Below are 23,712 nucleotides of genomic sequence, written 5' to 3'. Positions count from 1 at the left end.
TGTGTCCTAGACTGGTTGGTACATTGAACAACCAAGAACTGAGATTCAGCTCATCACTCCTTAAAATAATAATAAGGGAAATAAGTGAGATTTGCTGATTGATGGCCTGATTAAAAGGAATGCTAAAAATCTCACAGTAAGGAAAATCAGGTCCTTATTATATGGAGGAGGGAAAATGAAAAAAAAAAAAACCTCCTTTTCCCTCTCCTTACAATAATGTTACTTCCTTTTTTCTACATTGATGGACAAAGATATCCAACTGGAAAGCAGTAGTTCATTTTCAAACTGTATTTGATATTTTCTCATTGAATAGAATTTATATGAAGAGATAATTAGGATTTCTTTTTCCTCTCACACTAATTTTCTTTCAACTTTTATCTTCCAAGTGGCAGCAAGCAAAATAAAAGGTGATATGGTATTACCCTCTTTGTAGAAATAAATGGAGGAAGTTCTTTCTGATAACTTTATCAGCTGGGATTGGCACAAGGCCTTTAAGCGAGGGTTTCTGTTTAGGATCTATCCATATTTGGACCTGTCATTAATCAGCCATCTCACAACTAAGCATCTGGATGACATCCACAGAAGTACTGACATAAAATGGGGAAAACCAAATGAAACCAACCACACCAAAACTGTCTTGGAAAGAGATTGCCTGTTACCTGCAGCCAAGCACACTTCTAGTGTACGGCTCACACAAAGCACCTGCTCCCACAGAAACATCCAGATATACTCCTCAAAGTGAGTCAAAAGCACAGGCTGGCTCCATGAGCAACAATTTAATTAATCATGAACCTTGAACTGTTTCACTATAGGCACAGAAATAAAGAAGGCTTTTCTAAGCACTCTGGAGTTATTGTTATTTAAAATACATGGAGTCAGTTCACCACAGGTCTTTAGCTGCAGAACTACAGTGAAGTCAGCTAGAAGCAAGTCTTTGATTTTTATATCAGGTTAGGGGACACAAGAATGAAAAAGACAAAAAGCTGTAATGAAATAATAACTCAGAAGATATTCTGATGACAGATGTATTACAGTTTTTTAAAAAAGAATAATAAAAAAATTATCTGAAAAGTTGTGTGCAGCAGACCTTCAAAGAGGCTGGTTTCGGAGGAAAAGGTTTCAATGGATCTGCAATGTCCTTAAAGGACTACATCTACCAAGCTTTGTTTCCAGGACGTTCCTTTGGTGTATTTACCTCACACTTTTCCACCACGGGCTGCTGGCCGCACTCGGAGCTGTTCCCCGCCACGATGCCAGCCCGCAGGCTCTCGCTGTCGCCCGTGCCCTCTTCCATGGAGTAGGTTTTGGAGTGGTTGCCGCGGCGGTGCGCGGGGCCCCGGCTCTGCGCCAGGCTGAGCTGCTTGCGCAGCGCGCGGTTCTCCTCCTCCACCTCCCGCACGCGCACCTCCAGGCTCTCGCGCTCCCGCTGGCTCGACGCCGTGTACCGAGGGCTGTGGGCCTGCGACTCCAGCGGGGACAGCGACACCGGCTTCCCATCTGCACCACAAGGAAACAGAGCACTCGTGTCAGAACACACCAGCTGCATCTTCCTTTAATGTTGGTGTTGTGAGGCAGAGATGCGCTACAAATACAGCCGTGTTTTATGAAGACTTGGCTCTCCCAAGCCATGCCTAAGTGCGCGGTAAACTTGGACAAATGCTGAGTTCTAAGAGCTACAGGTCCTACTAATTTTCAATCCACACCGAAAGATAAGCATGTGTTTCTTTGTTCTCATAGGGCTCCCTGCCAGTCTCTAGTCTGGGAAGACAGTCAAGAACATGAGGATTTAATTCAAAGACAATTAATATACAGTTAAATATATTTTAGAAATGTGTGCGAGATGAAATAATTTTCCTATTCCCACTTCCTCCACAGTCAAATGACAGTATTTTGGCAAACATTTTGTGCCAAACAGTAGCCCCAGCTGATTCACATGTGTGGAACAGATGGATTTTATTCAGCAACATAGTATTATGTGCTTGCTGAAAAATAAGAGGTTCAGGACAGAAATGCTCAACACACATGTGGGCCAAATTCTGGGAAGTATTTTGGCTTAAAAAGACTCGGTGGAATTTTGAAAAAAAGTAAGTATGTTCAATGCAACACCTTCAACTAAAGCAGCTCAAAAATGTTCAATCAAAATCAAATTGAAGCAAAGCAAAAGAAAGTAAGAGTTATCCACAGTGTCATAATTAGCAAGAAATTTTTTTGCAGTGATGATATGCGAGCATATTATACTAAAGTATTTCTCTGATGGAACTTTTTACTTGCATGTATTAAATTACACAATTATAGAACTGTAAGGTTGAAAAAAACCTCTAAGGTCATTGAGTCCAACTTTTAATCCAGCAACAACATGTTCACCATTAAACCACAACCGTATCCACATCCATGTTTTTTGAACACTTCCAGGGACTGTGATTTTACCATTTGCCTGAACAGCCTATTCCAATGCCTGACCACCTTTGCCATTATGTCATTTTTTCCTAATAGTCAACAAAATCTCCTGTGGCATGACTTGAAGTCATATAATCTCATCCTGTTACCTGTAAGAAGAGGACGACCCTCACTTGGCTACACTTTTCAGGCAGTTTTAGAGAGCAATAGGGTCTCCCCTGAGCCTCCATTTCTCCAGGGTAAACCCCCCCCAGCTCCCTAAGTTTCTCCTCATGGGACTTGCGCTCCAGACCCTTCCTCAGCTTCACAGACCTTCTTCTGGATATGCTCTAGCACCTCAACATCCAGAGCCGAACACAGGATTCAAGGTGTGACCTCATCCGTACCATGTACAAGGACATGTTTGCTATTTAATGATTTTTCCAGTGCAGAGTCCCATTGGTTTTATCAAACAAATAACAGCCTATGTGGTTTATAAAATGGAATATATAACCAATATATAATAAAATGGTCAATAACCATGCAGTTATTGTTTAGTTCTCCCTTACAAGTATATCTTTCACCTACCAACTCAAAACTATCTTCCTGCTAGAAAGACTTGTTCATTGCTTGTTTTTATTGTTTCACATTTACATGAATGATGAGCAGTCCTCTAAACTGACCTCATGAAAAAAACTGGTATGGAAATCAAATCCTCAATTCTAATTTACATTGTTGAGTTATACAGGTATACACACTTCCTGTTATGTATATAAATCATTATCTTGATTTTTATCATCATTTGGATAGAATATCTTGCATTTTCTTGCAGGCTATTTTCTACAAAAAAAAATGTAATTTATTAATTAATCATTAGCAAGGGTTAGGGATAAATCTGAGCCTGAAAAATATCTCAAGACAAATTCTGGAGTTTGGCCACTGACATCTTGAAACTCCAATGCTCCAGCAAATAGTTATTAAAATGTAATGAGATATTTGATAAGCCCGAAAATAATGAGTGCAGCAATAGAGAAATGTCAACACAAAGGACAGAGCCATGCTACAATTAGATATGCAATAGAATACTGAGTTATCTTTCTTTATCTTTCTCCAGCAAGCTTGGAGGGCCTGGAACTGAAGTTGTGTTATTTCTCAGCTGCTGATAATCAAGCTAAGAAAACTAAGACTCATTTGGTTGTGATTCTATTGAATCCCCATTACTGAACAGCAGGAGTGTATTGTGTAGACACTCTCAGATAAAAAGAAAAACAGCACCTTTGCTCACCCACAGAACAACCAACCTGTGTTATCATCAGATACACAACTACACTGCAAATCTAGCCAAAGAGTTCACTGGCTACCTTAACCCTTCACCTGGTGAATATCCAGCTGACACAGATGTTAACACTTCCTGTCTTTGTCACTGAATTCTGCTAGCTTCAAATAATTACCAGAAAAGGTAGCAAGATATGGAAGTGAATCTCAGAACAACATTCATCAAAATTTTAAAATATAGAAAAAAATTAAAACTTTAATAAGTTTTTCTTATCTTTTATAAAATGCTACCATTTTGTACATCTGAACCATTGTAGGTATACTGATCAGAAAAGTTCAACTGTTTCTACATAGTATTTAGAAGAAACAGCATAGTCTGAGAAAGGGACTGAAAGAAAATATCACCTCACTGCCTCAGACTGAAGTTGCAGCAGCTAATGAGACCAGCTCAGTCCTATGAAGCCTTGGCTTTAAATGCCAGTAACTCCACTACTGTTCTCTCTGAAGATAATATTTCTGCTGGTATGTAAAAGGGGTAAGGAAATCCTCTCATTAATTAAACAACTAGGGAGGCTCTTTATCTGAAATGTACAACTAGCTGGGATGCACTCATTTACTACAGAAATTATCTATGTTTTATTACAAGTTGCTAAGATATTTTTCTGGAATGATCTCTTCAAGGTTCATACAGCTGGACAAGTCACGTTTTGTTACTAATACTGCTCACTATTCTCACGTGTGTCATGTACTTGGTATATTTTCACATTCCAACTCTCTGCTGCAAATGATAATGTGACAATTCCAGGACTCATGTGAAATAAAAGCATAAAGCCAAAAGTGAACAGAATTTGATCTTCATATTCAGAAATAAAGTAATATTTTTAATAAATTCAGAGATTGTATAACACATAATTTTTGCACATCTAAGGCTGGCAAGGCTGGTGGCAAGATACTATTGGATTTAGTTCTGTGTGTTTCATCTCACTTCTGAAGAAGAAGTGGATTAATGTTAGGGACCACTGATGCTTCATTGTGTGTGTTGCTTGGTAGAAGAGTTAAACTGATTGGCACTGCACTTGAATTTTATAGTTTATACTAACTGGCAGAATGCTCAGAACTGGTGTCTAGGTACTTTTTATCTAATATAAATCAAAATAAAATAACATAACACATAATATGGCCTGTGTGACTTTGGGACTGAAAGTGTCCCGGGGGCACTACAAGGAACATTACTGTGCTCTGAAGCAAGTAGAGCACTTTTGAATGGTCTAATAAATAATAATAAAGCTATTATTTTTTATTCTTCATTTGGGGTTATTGCTCTATTTTTGAACTTTGGCAGTTTCAGATTTAGTATTTTTTTCTGTGTCAAGCCTTTTACTTCAGACTTGTGCTAATGCAACTGTATCTACAAAGACCTGCAAAATTCCACTGTCCACAAAACAAAACTCAAACACAAAGCTGAATAATTATTTCATGTATGACAGCAGTCAATCACTTATCATCACATTAGGTCCAACAATTCAGAAAACTTGACAATACATAAATTACGAATTCTATGGATTATTGAATGTTTCTGCATCTATGAAATTATCTGGATTAAGTTAACAGATTTCATTAATACTTATTAAGTATTAATAAGTATCTCATTAATATAAGTATTATAAGTATTTTATTAATACTTATTAAGGTGTGCTTAGGACACTGGACAAAATTAAGTAATCAGAAAGCAATCCAGTATAATTAATTTGAAAGGAGAAGGACTGAACCAGTAGCACTTTCTTACATAAAGAACTTAAAGAATAGGCATTAAAGCCAAGTTCCTTGTTTTGTAGTTACCAGATTTGGGAGAGGTGATAGTCCTGAAAAGGACCCAGTGGCATTAGAAAGTTGCCAGGGAAAGAGCCATTGAGAAAGAAGAGCATTTACTCAAGGGTTAACTGGGTAAGGGAGAAAGCAGGAGAGTGTAGGAAAGCAAAATTTTCTCTGATTCAGAGAATAAAAGTGCAGAAGCAGTGATCCCAAGTTTTTCAGACAACCCTGATCTGAACTAAAATGCCTACAACTGTGTTAGGAATTGAGGCCCATAAAGGACTGAGGAGCATATTTTGGGAGGGTTTTTAAAAAGTTTTAACATTTAGTTTGCTAGAAAGCACAAACTACTTGTGTTTTGGCATCTTTACATGGTCTAGAGGTTTCTATATGTTTCATGTGTTACTCATGCCCTGCCTAACATTGCCTAGCATGCAATACCTTTAAAATTAACTAACTAATGGCAGTGAACACCAGGCTGCGTCTTAGGTAGGCGGAAGGTATGCTGCCCAGAGATAGTGTTTCAGTCTGACCACAGATATAAGATACTCCTCCATTTCACAATTGTTAACATTTGAAAATTCACATTATCTGTGCCCACTCTGAAGATCAGCAGAATAAGAATTTTAACCAAAACCCAGTATTTTGCAGAAAGAAATGGGATAGCTGGCAACAATGATTATTACTCTCCCCCTGATACGACTCAAAAAAATATCAAGTTCATTGCACAATTATTTTTTCCCACATCAAGACCATTGTGGAGAACTCCATGGACCTCAAAGGAAAAGAAAAAGTAAGACTGCAGTCAGGACTACAAAGACATAAAAGCCTGGTTTAAGCAAACAAACTATCCCTTCTGTTCTGAAGCTCTAGCTCAGCTTTAATCACCTTAGTACTCCACCACTTCTGCTCAGCTGGCTGCTCTGGTAGATCCTGGCTATCTGGGCAGCTATGAACAAAGTCCTTTCTGCTGACATTTTGGTACTTTAGATATGTGACTCCATGAGTAGGTGCTAAGGCACCACAAAGTGCCTATTCTCATACTTAACCGATTTTTTTTCTCCAACGCTTTCATGTGAAACACTGCAGTGTCATCTCAGCTGGAAGTAGAAAACCTTGCCCAAACAACCATCTTATCAGTGAAACATAGTCCAAGCAATTTACTTCAGGTCTGTAAACACAGAACTTCTTCATCCTAACATGGTATTGGACAATTACAAGCTGATACTTTTCATACATCAGAGGTAGAAACTTGTAACACTGAAAGATGTCACAGTAAGTGCACTAAGGCTGATGTCCACTTGACAGAGACAGCACAAGAAATAACAATCAAGCATTTTCATACAGTCCAAACAAGTTTCCTCAGCTCTGACAGAAGAACTTCTCCCATCACTATTAAGTGCTTCTCAGGATTTGGCATGGACAACAAATGTGTTAAGTCACATGTTATTCAGTGAGGAGAGACAGTTTGCACTGGAGATGCCAATCAACCACCCGGCTTGGACTTAGTCAATACTAATCGCACTTAGGAACTCCAGCACGTTCTTTAAGTACTAAATTTGTGTTCAATTCCACTGCTGTTAAGGGTACTTAAGAACACGTTAACATGGTTTATTGAACCCAAACCTGAACCATTCCATTCCACTGAAGGTCAGTCTTACTTAAAGAATCGTGTTATTGCCTAATGTTCATATACAGGGAAATTATTGTCTCAGTGTCCTTTCCTTGGACAAAATAGCCCTCTACAAGCAGTGGATTCAGAAATTAAATATAGCATATACAAAAAACCTTCACCCACAGAACACCAGACTTGCAAAGTGCATTGAGTTTGCCTGGCCAGGTTTTGACAGCAGAGGGGCTTCAGGCGTGGCTTCTGTGTGAAGCTCCTGGAAGCTTTCACCATGTCCCAGAGAGCCAGTGCTGGATGGCTCCAAGATGGACCTGCTGCTGGCCAAGGCTAAGCCACTCACAGTGTTCACCTATGAGGCGACCACAAAGAAGGGGTAAGAAGTTACTACACAGAATCAATTGTAGCCAGAGAGGAGTGAGAATACAGGAGAGGAACAACTTTGCAGGTACCAAGGTAAGTGCAGAAGGGAGGTGCTCTAGGTACCAGAGTTAAGATTTCCCTGCAGCTCTGGAAGATCGAGGTGAGGCAGATGTGCCACTGCAGTCCATGGAGGTCCACAGGCCCATGTGGAGGACCCATATGCCAAGCAAGTGGATGCCCAAGGGAGGCTGTAACCCTGTGGGGAAGCCAACCCTGTAGCAGGCTTGCTGGTGGGATTTGTGACAGGGTGTCACTCTGCAGCAGTGTGTTGGTGAAAGACTGCACCCCATGGGAGGAACCCATGCTGCAGCAATTTATGAACAACTGCAGCCCACGGGAAGGACTCGCTTGAAAAAACTTTGTGGAGGACTGTCTGCCATGGGAGGGACTCCATGCCAAAGCAGGGGAAGAGTGTGAGGAACAAGGAGACCACATTAGATGAACTGACCACAATCCCCATTCCCTGTTTTCCTGCACTGTTACAAGAAGAAGGGAAAGAAAATCAGGAGTAAATTTAATTTGGGAAGAAGATGGAAAATAAAGTGGTTTTTTTAGATTGAGTTTTATTTCTCATTACCCTACTGTCATTTGATCGGTAATAAATAAAATTAATTTTCCTGAGTTGAGTCTGTTTTGCCTGGGACAGTAATTGGTGACTGACCTGTCTTTCTGTTCTTGTCTTGACCCATGAGCTCTTCATTATATTTTCTCTCCCCTGTGCAGCTGAAGAGGGAAAATGATAGAGCAGCTTTGGTGGGCACTGGTGTCCAGCCAGGGTCAAACATCCACTGAAGTCAAACACTTTTAAGTTTGGAAATGTGAGAATGATGGTCTCCTGTTCAATCTTTGCTGTCATTCCCTTGTGTCTCCTGATAGGATCATTAACTGCATGATCACCACTTTATTTCCAAAGAATATCAGCATCACTGCGTGCATAGGATAGATGGTGATCACAGCTATTTAGCAGGTTGTTTCAGCTCATCATTCTGTTTGTGACCACACTTTTTTTCATATCTTGTTATAAAAAAAGACTTTTTTATTCCCTCGCTGGCCTATGATGTTCATTACTATGCATCTTAACACAGCACAGGGATCAGTGATGTCTTTTTAAAAGTTATTTAAAGGAAAAGTGGTATTATCAGTCCCACTTTTACAGTCAAGCAAGAAGTTGCAGAGTCCTTAACACTCACAGAAAATACCATTTGTGGATGCACAGCTGAGATGGGTCTGATACAGTTTTTCAACAAATAATCAACTTTTCTGCACTCCAATTTTCTCAGCAGACAGCTACATACACAACAGGTATAAGCTTAACATTTCTGTCATGCACGAGTCTGCAAGTTGGAAATCTAGGAAATGTGGGGAAAAGTACTTAGCAGCCACTTGCAATATCATTGTTTTATGAACATCATGTAATGAACTCGGTGATAGAGACAGAAACAATTCCTCAGGGCAAATTTGACTTCATAAATTACAAAGTTGTCCCCTGCCTTGTTCATGACATGACTTCCAGTCTCTTAAATAAACTAAATGGAGTGGTTCAAGAACCACTTTTTCTGCATTGCTGCATTTGTTCTGCAGACAAAATGGGGAAGGGGCTGTGTTTCAGAAAGGGTTTGCAGGTGTACCATGAATATTGGCATCATGCAAAGAGCTGCAGAGAGCTATTTATGTGCTGGCTGAGCAAATGCAATTCTGATAGGGATCCTCTAATAGGGATGGTAAGCAGTAAAAGACACCAGGTAAAGAAAAAGCATGAAGCAACAGAATGCAGGAAGAAATAGGGAAAGAAAATCTAAACATAAACATCCTTATTGGAAACAGATGTGACTTTTTTTAAGTAGTTTGTTTTTTCAAAAGAAACATTGGCTCATTAGCTAGTTATGAATGTTGGCTTATTAGCATATTCAAAACAAGGGCCTATAAGTCTTAAAATATTTGCTCATTTCCTTGCCTAGAACAAAGTAACGGGTTTTTTTGTTTGTTCTCATTCTTTCTTTCCCTGTTTTGCATTGCCTTGGCAATGTATATGCCTCTTCAAGAAAAGGACTAAAAATAACATTTCCCTCCTTTCCACTGGCAGCAGAGATGCAAGAAAATAATATCTTATCAGAGTGAGCACTGAGGGAAAATAAGATTTTATCAGGGACTTGGCTTGACAAAGATAACATGTTATCAAGAGGGGAACTTGGCAAAGATAAGACATTATCAATATCAGGAGTAAAGCCTGGGGAAAATAATGTCTTAATACCTATTAGATTCTAAATAAGCCATCTGTGCGCTTGACAAATTGTTATTTTCTCCAAGTCCCATTCCTGTAAAGATGTTGATTTCTTTGGCAAACCACTTCTTTAGCAGTTGGGAAGCAGGGAGAAAGAGCAGAAAAGGAAGCTCCATCTCCCCAAAGGTACAGGGGTATTCTCTTTCTGCTCAAAAGCTTTGCAGGCAGGTCAAGACTTCCAATGTGACAGCCAGAAAGACTCACATGTGTAGACCCTGAAGATGTATTGCAGGAAAATCCCCTACAACACTCAACAAGCACACTGCAGAGCACCCCGTGACAGGAGGAGAGGGTCAATGCCCCTTCTGTCCTCTGACCACGCTACCAGGCCCTGAAGTGTTGCCCACAAGATTTTTGGCAAACATACTTCTCTCCAGAAGCAATGCCTGGTTATCCCTCAGCAGTGACTTTTTGTCATAAACAACCTCATCACAATTAGCAGTATACACGTGGGGTACAAATAAATGAGCTCTTTTAGGCCAGTTACAGACATAAATCCCTGTTTGGTTAGAGGTTACCATTCCCACAGCTTAAGCTGACCCAGAGGGTCACACAGAGCTTCTCACCTCCTGCAGTGCAACACATCCAACTCAGCTTAAGCTGGTCTGAGCCAGCCCAATTGCCTCTGCCCCGAAGCATTCCCCTCTACCGACTCCACGACAACCACTGCCTGGTGGATATCTGTGCCCTGAAGCTGAAACCTTCTACAACTCAATTATAAATCTTTAGAGTTTCAATCTGGATGAATTTAAATAAATTGTGGCAGCTCCTGGAAAATGAGAAATCCAATTCATAGAAGGATGGACTACTAAACGCCTTAAATGGCAGAATGTGGGTGAATGCCACTGGTTATTCATAGGAATGGGCAAGCAGGGAATAATTAGAAGGGAAGCTGTGGAGGGCCTGTAGGAGTGTGATGTGAATAATAAAGCACTCTTAGGAAAAGGCATATGAATGATATCTGCAGGGTAAGTATTTGTAGCCAGCTGAATTTCCCTGGTGTACAACAGGAGTGGGAGGGAAAACAATGGGATTTGTTAATCTGAAAATTTCCTATGGAGAAGCAGCATCTCTTTTTTCATTAACCATTTGGATATCTTACACCCAAGTATTCTTCTCTGTTCAGGTGTGAGCTTTGTGTTAAGGTGACTACTGGCCCTGATACAGCAGAATGTATAATCAGCAGCAGGCAGCCATTACAGCTCTCTGAGGTAAAGCATGTGCCCAAATGTGTCACTGCAGCTGTACACAGTACCGTGACTATCATTTGTGGCATGGAATGTAAAAGACTGGAGCTATTCTATGTTGGCTCCTATTCAGTAATAAACTGTGGAAGGGGAAAGGAAGGGGGAAAGCCTAAAATACACCATTTTACAGTGATTTTTTTGAAAGGACAGAAAGTACAATAAGTAAGTACATACAAGCTTAGAAAAAAAAATATATATCTATGTTTCTACAATTGCCACAGTAACCACAAGCTAGAGACAAGCATGCTTAGTGCAAGCCTAGTAGTAGTTAATTCCAATTCCGTTACTGGTGATTAGTCTCAGCTGCTCATCAATAGAGGCTCCAGCTGATAATTATTAAGTTAAACTTCTGAGCTGAATTTGCATATGTAAAGCACGCTTTCCCTGCTGAAGCAACAATGGATGCTATAATGCATTTCCTGATTGTACAGCTCTTGGATTTGGGGAACCTGGACAAGAGAGTCTGCTTTGCATATCCTCCCTCATCCTCATCAGGCCAACCATTCAGAAGAAATGCACTTGCACACACTGGCATCTACAAGCTGCAGTGGAAAACATTCCTAACCCTGCACAAAAGGGAAAATTTCATTTCAACCAGAATAAGAATAATACAAAAGACAGTTTTGCACATTCCTCTAAACATTTACCGTAACTACCTTACAACCTAAAAACATGCAACAACTGGTCTGTGACAAGGTAGTCTGGTCACCTTTAAAGACACACAGTAACTCCAGATTTGGTCCACTAGGTCCCAGTGACCTCCATATGTGGTGGAAAATTCAGCATCATTATGTGATTCTCTGTTAAACTTTTTCTCATGTTACTTCCTCCAGGTCAGAATTTCATTTCCTGAATGTGATACTTGGTCACCAGTAACAGCCATAACCCCCCCTGATTAACTGCAGTGTCAAGAATACAGATAAACACACACCATGTCTAGATTACATTAATCTCTTCAGTTCTCCACGTTTTCATAATTCATTGACTGACAATGCATACCCAAATCTGCTTAATACCCACGGAGTTCAGAGGCACATCCTTTAGGGATAAGGAAACATGAAAAGGAATTGTGAAGACTTTTATGGAATCTATAACACAACTACCTGTGCCTCCATGTAGCTACCCTATCACTCTGGTTTGAGTCTATTGGAGGTTTACTATTAATAGATCTGAATGATTTTTTTTATCAGACAACAATAAATAGTAAAGCAAAAGATCTATTTATTTGATGATAAAAAATATAAAGCAAAAGTAAACCAAAAGTTTGGCTTTAGGTAAACATGGGAGATGGGTTGAAAAAGGGAGGTTTAAAGCACTGCAAGGTGGTAAACCTCTAGGGAAGCCACTCTTTTTAAAGTAAAGGTTTAAAACTTAGTTAATAGTAAAATTTGTGTGCTTTGCTGGAAGTCACCTGGTATCAGTGTAACACACTATCTCGAAAGTAGACTTTCAGCACATAAACAGAAATGCTGCAGTATTAGTTCAAGCTGGTTGGTGATGCTGAAAACTGCTCAAAAGCTTGCTGAAAACTGCTCAAAAGCTTGTTATATCCCTTAATCTCCCTTGGCACAAAGATGCCATCAGAGGACCATGTGCAGGTATTTTGATTGAGGCTGCTGAAAAAGGAGACTGTCTGAACACTGACTGAGCATCAAGGATTGTTCAAGGATAAAGAAATAAGTAAAAAAATCCAAATTTTGCACAACAGCATTTTTTCCTTAGTAGTACCAAGATCTGTAAAAACCTTCAAATCTTATAGAGCTCAAGCCAACAACAACAGATATGAGCACACATACATAAAGTCAAGTAGCAAAAAAAAAAATTTTCAGATCAGTGATTGCTCTTCTTTATAAATATATCTGAAGATTACACAAGCAAACATCAGTGTTATTCATCTGATGACATAACACTGCAAAAGTTATTAATATCTTCCAGTATCGAGTTTTCTTTTCTCTCCACATATTCTCAGCACTTCATTTGCTGCAACTGTCATTTCAGCCACTTCAGTCCCAAAGAAAAGTGAAGGGAAAATGCAAATAACTGCATGTTCAGGACACATGAAGGCTGATCAGTGTTATGACATTTATCTTCACTAATGACAAGAGAGAACTCGGGAGTTAATTTCCTGTCATGAAGAAAAATGTCATACCAGATCATTGTGTACTATATACAGCAAAATTGCTACCACACTTTGCAGAGGAAAGGAACATCTCAGCAGCGATACAGATGGTAGGTTACATGTCATGGCTATGACATCAGAAATTAAACATATATCATGTTAAAAGAGTAGATGTAAAAATCAGTCATAGCCCCACAACAACAGTACATAAATTAGCTAAGGGCAGCTAGTTAGATTATTTGCAAAAGTTAAAGTTGTATTAAATAGCAATGAGCTCTTAATGGGAGTCAACAGTGCTTTCAGAATTAGCTTCAGTGTGGCCAAATATCCATCCAAGGGCTACAACAAATTTTTGGTGATCAAACTCTATTGACATGTAACATGGAACCTATTTTTTGCACTAGCTTACTCAACATTTACCTTTTAAAAAGTATTTAGCTTTAATAGATTGGAAATGCTCATTCTACAAGGATATAGTAAGTTTCTAAGAACTGATTTTTTATCACATGTATCTAATTGCTGTATCAGGTAGACAGAAATTTAATTTCTATCAGTGACCTAAGTTTCCTATAATACAGGAGGAAAATACTCTTTTTTTTTTATTATTGGTTTGTTACAGAAGTGAAGACAGTGTATCCGAAACATAAATTGTTTTAAGTAAGCAAAAGGCAAAACTTGGTGACTGATGAAAACAAGCACAGGTCTAACACTGCATGATATGTGCATGCATACAGCATGGTGGTGTTACTCATTTTTATCTTGCACCACAAGTACACCCAGTGCTGTACTGTTTTAGGTCAGAATGTGGGCTATGTCCCCTGTGCCCCATCACAAACCTGCTGAGCTTCCTGTGAAGCAAACAAAGGAAATTTTTCATTTTCAAGCAGCCAGAAGTTTATTAAGGCTAAAACCAGCGAACTGGGAGCAAGACTTAGCTGTTCTGCTTACTAAGGGTTTGTCTTGTAACAGATGAGGGGTATTTTTGAGACTAATTCACGTTTCTGCTGTGGTGCACAGAAACATCTTAATGCACATTTAGGATCCTAAAGTAGATTTCTAAAGAATATGCCTACTCTTGCCTATGGCAACACTGAGGTTAAGCCCTACTGACATGCTTATTTACTACTGTAAAATGAAGTTGCTTTACTCAGTTAGAGCAGCAGTGCTCAATATCGATAGGATTTGCATGTTTTTAAGTAAACATTTCCTCTTTTTTTTTTTCCTCAACTAGCTCTCTAGTTTCCCAAGTTTTTATTACCTCCAGGTATTCCCCTCAAAAGAAGAACATGCTGTATGAAATCTCTCTAGTAAGCACAGACAACGTAGGATTTTTAAGGACTTTTGTGAGGCAGACTGATTGCAGGTTCAATGGTCATTGCCTTTCTACACAGATATATACTATGAACTAATTGATGTCTATGACAAGTTTCTGTGTTGGAGTAATAGGAAGATGAAGGTGGAGGCATTTACAAAAACTACTGTATTGTGTTGTGTCTAGAGGTCAATTACAAAACTACAATTGCTCTTTTTTCTGTTGACAGATTTTCACTAAATGTATCTCTCCATCTTCCTTTGTTAGTGTAATTATAGGTTTATTCACTTCTACCATTTGAAATATCTTTTATCTTAACATCTTTGTGGAATAGACAGAGACGTGACCAAAATTGTTGCATATTAAAAAAACCCAAACTAACAGACCTTATGCCTAAAGAAAAGTCAAACATGGAAAAAACCAATAGATCAGCTACATAACAAAAATGCTGCAACTGTAAAAGTCCTTTAAAGGTCAAGCAAAAGAAACATGATTGGAAAAAAGAAGAGAGAAAAAGGTGGCTTCCGTTCTCACCTGCTCCCCTCTCTTTTCAGGAAAAGGGAAGGATCTAAGTATTTTTAATTATATATCCCATATTAATTTGGGCTAATCTAGACATGGAAATCAGCTGTTATGAACTGACATAGGATAAAGTTGAGGATTGAATGCTGAGAACATTGCTTCTATCACCTTTATTTTCTCTCTAAGAACAGGCTGCTGCAATACATACCCTTAGGAAAATAAGGAATCATGGACTTCTCCCTTCTAAATTATGACCATCTACCCAAGAAAAACTGAGGCAGGCAACAGACTAAGAAAGAACACTTTATAGTCCTATTACTAGCAAATTTATTTTCTAAATTGTGCCTTCTTCTGGTCTTAACTATCATTAAAACAGTACAGATACTGAGTTATACCAGTCCTGACTTTATGCTATCCTCTGAAGAGGATCCTGGATATCTAACATTATATAATATGTATCCTGTCCCTTATGGTACAATTCCAATAGACAAGACATTAGAATGTGATTTCTTGTGCTTTGAGTCTTTCCTCTCTTGAGAAACTGTAACTTCAGCAAGTACATATTTAAAATTCACACTAGCACCTTCTACAGAAATTATTTGGTTTCTTTTTGATGAGCACAAATATTTATTGTGAATTCCATCAGACAATGCTTTTCTTTCTTTTCTTGAATAATCTGACTGCATCCAATCAACAGGGAAAGTTGTATTAAAACTCTGTTTAAAGTCTGGCAATATTTTAAATTTATTGGAAAGTCAAATTTTGGAGCTACATCAGAAAATATCAGTGCTATTTGCTTGTTTCTTTTGCATTAAGATCTTGTTTTCATCCCTGCCGCAGAAGCTAAGAAAACATCACCTATCATAATGAAAAAAATCAGAAGACAAAGCTTTTAAAAACTTATAATTTTAGATACAGTAAATAATGCCCTTTGAACACTCTGAAGTAGCAATGTAAAAGTTTTCCTAAGATTGTTCAAAGGCCTTATGCATTACCATACGTCACATAGGATTGGTAAATGGAAGAGCCAGCACCTGTTACAAGTCTATGACAGCTATGGGGCATCCATCAATTCAGCCTAAGAAGAATTAAGAGAACCCTCAGGTGTCAGGCATCTAAAGGAGCCTAAATACCCTGTAATCTTCAGTAGAACTTCCAAGACTACAGTATTATACCTGATAAAATAATACACAAAATTAACAAGTATTGATCTTCAATTAGAATTATTGAGGGTTTGTTTATTTTTGTTGGAACTATCCTTGAGAGGGCTCAGCAGGCAAAGTTTTGTACTGAAAAATGTTATTCACTGATCTCTCCCCAGTACGCATAATGGGGCTCTCTCCTTCTCCAAATTGAGCATTCAAAAGGAGTCCAGATTGCAGGAAAGAATGCTCAAATAAAGGTAAAATGCCATCATTTCTACTCTGTCCCACAACAGTGCTTAAAAACCTGAAGTTTAACTCTGCCAAGCATATAAACCTCCAAATCTATTAGATAGTAATTACCATGTATTTAATTTCACAGCTGTGCCTTTTCCCTTTTTGATTCACCACCACCTTTTTCTGCTTCTCTCGTTCAAGCCTTTTGCATCTGGTTCATAATCAGGTCCTCATGATCCTTAATGCCTTGATTTCAGAGGCCAGCATCCCCCCAACTCCTTTCTCAATTTTTAAATTTCTGCAAATTCTATCTCCACCCTCGGTGTGGCTGTGCAGACTGTAATCCCTCATAATAGGCTGATGCTGATCCTGCTCTGTGGATTAAGCAGTGTAAAATGCCAATGTACTGAATTCACACCTTCCAAACTGAGCAGCCCAGGTATATCTAATCTAACCAACTAGCTTTTATCAGCTGCACACAAGAGATGTGAAAATAAGCTTAATTTCAAGCCTCAGTCACAGCCATAACCATGTTATTATTTTTTGTATTTAACAGAATGAGCATCTGTGAGGAACTCTAAGGTACACTCTGTAGTTATACATCACTAGATTTGGTATGGCTCAAGAGTCTTTGAAAACTGTGAAATGACAATATTTTCATGCCTGGTTTTGATTATTTCTCTTTAAAAGAGAAAGGGAAAAAATATTGCTGAACTTCAAGTGCAATTTTGCTGCTTTCTTCTTGTGAAATCTGTATTCCCATGCCAGATGGTGTCTGAGTTATCAAAGTTATTACCCTAAACTCAATTAGGGAAGAATGAAAGTAATTAAGTAGGGGATGAAGTGACAGAAATATTCAAGATATAAAGCATCTAATATGGGTGAGGACTCTCTAAATTAGATAGAAATTCATCTATAAATGCAACCTAAAACAGAACAGCTTGAGTCTTCACTTTCAAATATTTTAAGACATTGTGCAAAATTCAGTACTTGCTCAAGTGGGCACAATTCCCAGTGACACAGTGGCTTTAGAAGGTGGGAGTAATTTTTTTTCTTCTGGAGAGCCTATTAGTAGCAGTCACCAAAAACACTCTGAAACAGTTATAGCTCAAAATGCTCCTCTATCTGTTGTGGAATAGCTTTTCAGGCTGCTTTGTCAACTCAGTAATGCTTGTTTCCTCTCTTAATCCTGGCTGGTTTGTACTCTCCACAGCAAAAAGCCAATTACAGCAAATACATTTTACCATAAAACCTGTGAAGTAGACACCACAGAGGTACTGTTAACACTTATTTTACATTTCTTTTTTCTTTCCCTATTTGCTTTTCCTTCCATGAATCAAATCAAAAATTGGCACTGAGCTACAGGTATAACCAAGAACTGTGGCTACGGGTTTCAAGATCAAGCAGCCAAAAATTATTTTTAACCTACTGACAATGGTCTACTTATAGGAGAAATATGCAAGAAAACCCAATTAAAACAAATCTCTTTTACTTACCAACAGTCACTTCTGCATAGCTTCAACTGACAAGAATCATGTTCATGGATAAAACTAATCAGGATTATTTGCTAGTGCTCTGCAGGCTGTTCACTCATTTTCTCTTTAACAGAGAGATAGATAGCCAAATTCTCAAGATAAGTGGAGATGAAGTATGGTAAGGAAAAGACTGTTTTGTTCTGGAATGCTCAGAATTGGAGTTGCATGGCTGAAAGAAAAGGAACATACACTGCTTTAGAGAACAGGGATGTAGATGGTGCTACTGCCACAGGAAAAATCCCTGTCCAGAAAGGAAACAAATCAAACCCTAATAATGCTTGTATCTCTTGCTCCTCCAAATACCATAACATAGCTATGCCATACCTAAAAGTACAAGGTGGAATCAATACAAGAATTTCAAGTATAAGCAAGTGTAAGTTAGGAAATACCAGAAGTACTTCTGCCTTCTTTACCTCACGTGTGTACAGCACAAATAAAAGCACAAAGCACTCCTGCATGCACTACCAGGAGAGATGGAAGCCTTAACAACAGCTCCAGGTTGCAGGGCACTGGCCTGACAAACTGCAGTGTCGTGATACACGCGCTTAAGAAAGCTCTTTTCCCACCACTATAAAGAGAGGACTATTTTTAATGTAGACTACTTAAATGTTGGTCTGAGCACAACCTCACAAAGGTTAGAAACTTATGCAGGAAGGGACTGCAGCAGCTCCTTAGAAGAAAGAGCAGAACCACAGGCAGGGAGTATGAACTTCCTAAATGAGCTGGGGCACAGCCTAAGGGAATCTGCCTTCAGTTACATCCTTTCAACAACAATGGCACACACTTTGAGAGTAGCCCTGCGCAAGAAAAGGCTGTGCTGGGACCAAAGCAGAAATATTCCAAAGACTAATTTCTGCAGCTCAGGAGAGAGAAAGAGGACTTGGAGTACAGTCACAGCAGAGCTGCCACTTGCAAGTCTTAGAAAATATGATCCGTGACAAGTAAAGCTGACTTATGCCACTGGCAACAACAAAAAATGGATCAGGTAGAAATCGAGAAAAAATCCTACCTGGAGACTTCTGTCTCTCTTGGGAACTGATTCACTAGGGTCAAAATAGGACACTGGAGCATATGAGACTGCTGCATGTATGGTATATTCATGTCTGTTAAAGGCTTCTAGAGGGAAATAAAAACATCCATCCGGAATTGCTATCAGTTCAGTTGCAACATTTCTGGAAATGCAGTAGCATGATGGCTTCACGAGCATTGCAGGTTAGGACAGCTAAGGCATTGGCACTTTCAAGTGGTGCATGAAAACTTTCCTCCTGTGCTACAAGTGTAGCACAAAAGGCACTCTGCAAATTGTTCCCTTTCTGACCCCCAATAAAGCTACCAATAAATCACAATGAGTGTATCTTGCCAATTGAATTTCAGTGCTTGGAGAATTTTGAACCCAGGGCACAGTACAATGATGGGCTTATATATGTCTCCAGGAAAAAGAGCTTAAACTATTAGTGCAATGGAGTATGCAGAGAGCAGTGAAGCGATGTTTCTAGAAACATGAAAATCAGTAACTTGAGGTCACAATTCATATCTTGCTTTGCAAAATGGAAAGAGTGAGAAGGAGGCACAAATACAATTTAAAATAGAGAACATGAACCAGAAAAATTTTTAAAAAAGCATAATGAAAACCCAGAAATGGAGACATTAAGACAAAGATGTCAAAACACCTATTGCGTCTGAGATAAGCATAGCAGATGCTGATCTTAATTTCAATTCTACTAAGGAAAAACATCTGGTAGACTTCTGGTTAATTTGCTGAAAAAAGAAAAAAAAAGCATACAAACTCTTCAGACTTCTCAATTTTAGGGAAACCTATATTACTAAACTCATCTATCCTAGTTTCAGGGAACAATTAAATCCTAGAAAACTAATACCTCAAGCTTCTATAATGTTGACTTACTCAGAGGTATGAGAAATAAATCTAAACCAATGGATATATTTATAGAAGAGCAATTCTCCATAGGCAGTGACATATTCAGCAGCACTTCTTTGAGAGAAAATTACTAACGTCAGTAAAAGCAGTGGTGACTCCCTTTATAATTCAGATGAGGGAGAATCCTACCACACATCTAGTAGGCCAAAATTATTAAGACAGTGATTGAGAACTCCTTCCCAGAACAGCTTGCTCTGCCAAACCTGCATTTTTATCTTTATTTGAAATTAATTTATTCCCCAGCTGTCAAGAAAAGTCTAGCAATCAAAAACTTTTTAATTTTCTTTTTTTTTCTTGTTTCTCATTCCTAATTCCAGTGTAGACTGGGAGAAGGAAGAGTGATGAGATAGAAAAGCACTCATAATTATTGTTTTCATTTAGGTGATGGAGAACATGAGCGTTATTTAATTTTTTAAATCCCCCATACTGGTATTTTACAATGAAATTCTATTATCTGAAATATTAATTTTTATATCTTTCTACCATTTTGTAAAAAAGTTACGTCTTGAAGATCGCGTAGATGATTTAGAACCACATTCCATTAAAATTAATAGTCGCTGAGGAGCCTGAGAGGCACAGATTGCAGGTAGGGGCACTTTTAGGAATCTATCCTTATTCAAACTGCTTAAATGGCTTTAAAAGTAAAGCCATAACAGACTAACTTTGCTCTTGAACGCGAGATTTAATATTCTTTTGAACACGCTATCCCAAGATTTATTATAAATCCATTCTGATAGGCAGGCACCTGCCAATGCTCTGTAAGCACACAAGCCTCAGGAAATGCAAGGACTGCTGAAGGGAGGAGAAGAAAACCCACAAACCCGAAACAAGCTTTTTATGCCCATGGCTGCTACTGAAGGGTTTGACCATATCCAGGTTTTTATTTCAATGTGTACTGAAACAATTTGATTTGGAAGATGCTAACTTCTGTCTTACATCTATTGTACTGTTAATGAAAATCCTGCCAAAACTGAAATTTGAACACTTTCCTATTTTAATAAATGAGACAGGCTAGTGTCCTGTCCTACTAGTGATCATTTGCTTTGTGCAGGTAACAGACCAAAACCATTTTAGTCAGCTCTTAAATGTGAGTTTTGATTAATGTAGCCTAGTTTTAGGCTGCTCCATTCATCACAGTGGCTGTGAGGCTGCCCATGCTCAGAAATTTCAGAATCAAAACAGAACTTCTTGTGCTATCATGCAGCAGTTAAGTCATATTTTAGAGAAGAATAACAAGCAGCCTCACAAATGAAACCTCTTTATGTGGTGGTGCACTGTGGATATGAAATAATAGCAAAAAGATTTTTGGAAGAATAGTTCATTAATTTTTTCTTAAGTAAGACTACTGATTAAAATGAAAACATTCCCTGTTCACTTCACTAACTCCAAATACAATAGGAGATCCTTAGAGTACCTTTTCTCCCAGCAGAGTTCAGGAAAATTAAAAACAAAATAACAATTTGCAATAATTTTATATTATTATATTTAAAGTCCTCTTATTTGGTAACAAGCTAACAACCAAATCCTTGTTCAGGGGATTTTTCAGGCTTTCAGGCAGTCTGCCTGAGCTTCCAGAGAGACTTCCTGAGCCATGAAATGGGGTATGAAAATGTTTAATCCCTGACTGAACTGCTATCCTTGTGGAAGCACTGTGAGTACATACAATTACACCAGAAAAAAATTCATGTTCACCAGCAGTACACTTCATTGTGGGGATGCAGCTTATTCTATCAATACAGACAGGATTTTTTATTGGTGCAGTTGCCTCTGTGCTGAAAATGCTTCACCAGTACAAGATACAAATGATTGTCTGCTGGGGAGGTGCTCTGAGAAAATACACTCCTTAGACCACTGCAGTATTTTACACTTTCCTTCCTTTAGATTTCTATAAATAGCACTTTTTAATCAGCAGCAATTTAAAACATAAATAAAGCTTGGGAGATAGAGTGGGATTTTTAGAATGGCAGTCATGAGTTACAAGAACAAACAGGCTGTGCTCATCTTCCTAAATCTCTCAAGACACTTTTGAACCTGTTATGTGGGCCTATTTCCCCAGCCCCTAAATTACCTGGGTACAACTGAGAAATACATTCTTAGTCAAAATAACTACTCTTCAAGCTTTTCAAAACAGGATGGTCAAGACTGTGCACAAAAACTACCCAACACCCAAAATCACTGATTTGCTTTTTTCTTCAAACTATGCATTTTCCAAACCAGTTTGTTGAGTTTGTGAATTTTTTTCCAAGCTTTTGAAAGCATAAGGACAATTCTTCACCTAAGTTAAAAAGACACTGGCCAACAATGATATTAATTCATGAAGGTCTGTTTCTTTTTTTTTTTTTTTTTAAGAGCAACTATCAGAAAGAAATAGGTATAGACTGCCTAGCTTTAGGCAGTGGCAAGAATGGTAGAGACAACGATCACTCTTGTCAGAAAATAGCATGGCTTTCTGGCATTTATTACTATATGAACATATTTTATAAACAAAACTACAAACATTATACAGATAGAAAATTCTGTAAGGCTCAGGTTAGCATTAAAAGAGTGTAAACTGGATGTCTTCTGTACTGCCCTTCTTTTACTGTTTTTTCTTAGTAAGTTCCATGAAGACCAGCAGTTCAAACTCATATGAGAATTCTGGTTATCAGTATAGAAGAAAAGCTGGAAGAAATACTGTATTAAGCACTTACTATTTTGCAGCAAAAATTATATTTAAAAAGTTATAACAGATGGCATGTACTATTGCAATGTGGTATTGTTTTCATCATGGGGTCAGCTGCCAAAATAGAGATTTGGACACACAGTTGTACAAAAAACAGATTAGGAACTGTGGGTCCAAAATTTCCTCAGCTGTGATCCACTTTAAAAAGTTACCCTAGGAGCTATGGTAAACGTAGAAAATCTGCCTTTGACATCACTGAAGAATACAACTGAACTTTTCTCTCTTTTGCATGACCATGGTGCTGGGCTGTGGAGAGGAGACTATGTAATAATCTGGATTCTCATCAGTACTTGTGAAATTCAGAACTTATAAAATCAGAGTACAAGGAATCTCATTTTTGTACAATGAATCAGCTCCAATTACAATACTCTAACTTTTTTAGTTTAAACGAATTTCATGGCAGAGTTGGACAAAGCCATCTGCTGCCAACTGTGTTGGCAAGTGACAGCATTGCTGCTGGCTGCTGCCAAAGCGCAGCACATTGCTGTACATCTGCTAGAGCTGCTATAAACCAGCAAGCTTCAGAGCTCCTCTGCATTGCTTCCTCCTCCCAAACCCCTGAAGACTAGAACATGGCCAAAGTTCCACTGGCATGGCAAATGTAGGAGACCTCACCCAGAATCCTGGCTGTATTGGGGAACAGGGAGCATCTCTCTCCTGGCTTTGTCCCTCCCTCTTGGCCACTGTGAAGGCAGAGAAAAATGGCTGTGTCCAGTAGACACAGCCTCCTTTCTGGTACTTAACGAATTGTGATGTGCTAGAAAGGCTGCTGGCAGCCATGGGCTGTTTCAGATGGCCAACGCCTGCTGGTAGCCATGGATTGTTTCAGATGGCCAACGGCAATGCACTGATTTCAGCTAAGCCATCCTCCTCCTCCTAGAAGCCCACAGGACCTGAGGTCAGGCTCCCAAACAGAAGATGGTTTGAGTTGTTCATCTCCCTCTTTAACTTAGGGGCTGCCATTTAAGGTCCTAGGCAGCTCATGTGAACTTAGCTCATGTTTTGAAGGAGGATTTTGATCCCTGTATTGTGAAGTATGCTGAGAAGAGTCTTGAAAGCTTCTCCACTCCAAGAAGACATCAATGAAATTGTAATTTGTAGCAGAGATGAAAGTGCAAAGACATATACCCAGTCCTTGTGTCAACC

At 38.7% G+C, this 23,712-nt stretch overlaps 1 protein-coding gene across 3 annotated transcripts in view; it reads right to left on the bottom strand.

Moving 5' to 3' along the window:
* Nucleotides 1-23,712, bottom strand: part of LARGE1 (LARGE xylosyl- and glucuronyltransferase 1) — a 276,798-nt gene that overhangs the window by 143,257 nt on the left and 109,829 nt on the right. For all 3 annotated transcript variants that reach the window (XM_002199467.7, XM_072923450.1, XM_030263115.4), the window contains one exon: nucleotides 1,196-1,497. In XM_002199467.7, coding sequence (XP_002199503.2) covers nucleotides 1,196-1,497 — 302 coding nt within the window. The remainder of the gene's footprint in view (nucleotides 1-1,195; nucleotides 1,498-23,712) is intronic.

The sequence above is a fragment of the Taeniopygia guttata genome, chromosome 1A (genome assembly GCF_048771995.1).
Source record: "Taeniopygia guttata chromosome 1A, bTaeGut7.mat, whole genome shotgun sequence".
Classification (NCBI taxonomy): domain Eukaryota; kingdom Metazoa; phylum Chordata; class Aves; order Passeriformes; family Estrildidae; genus Taeniopygia; species Taeniopygia guttata.
This window is presented reverse-complemented; position numbering and strand designations above follow the sequence as displayed.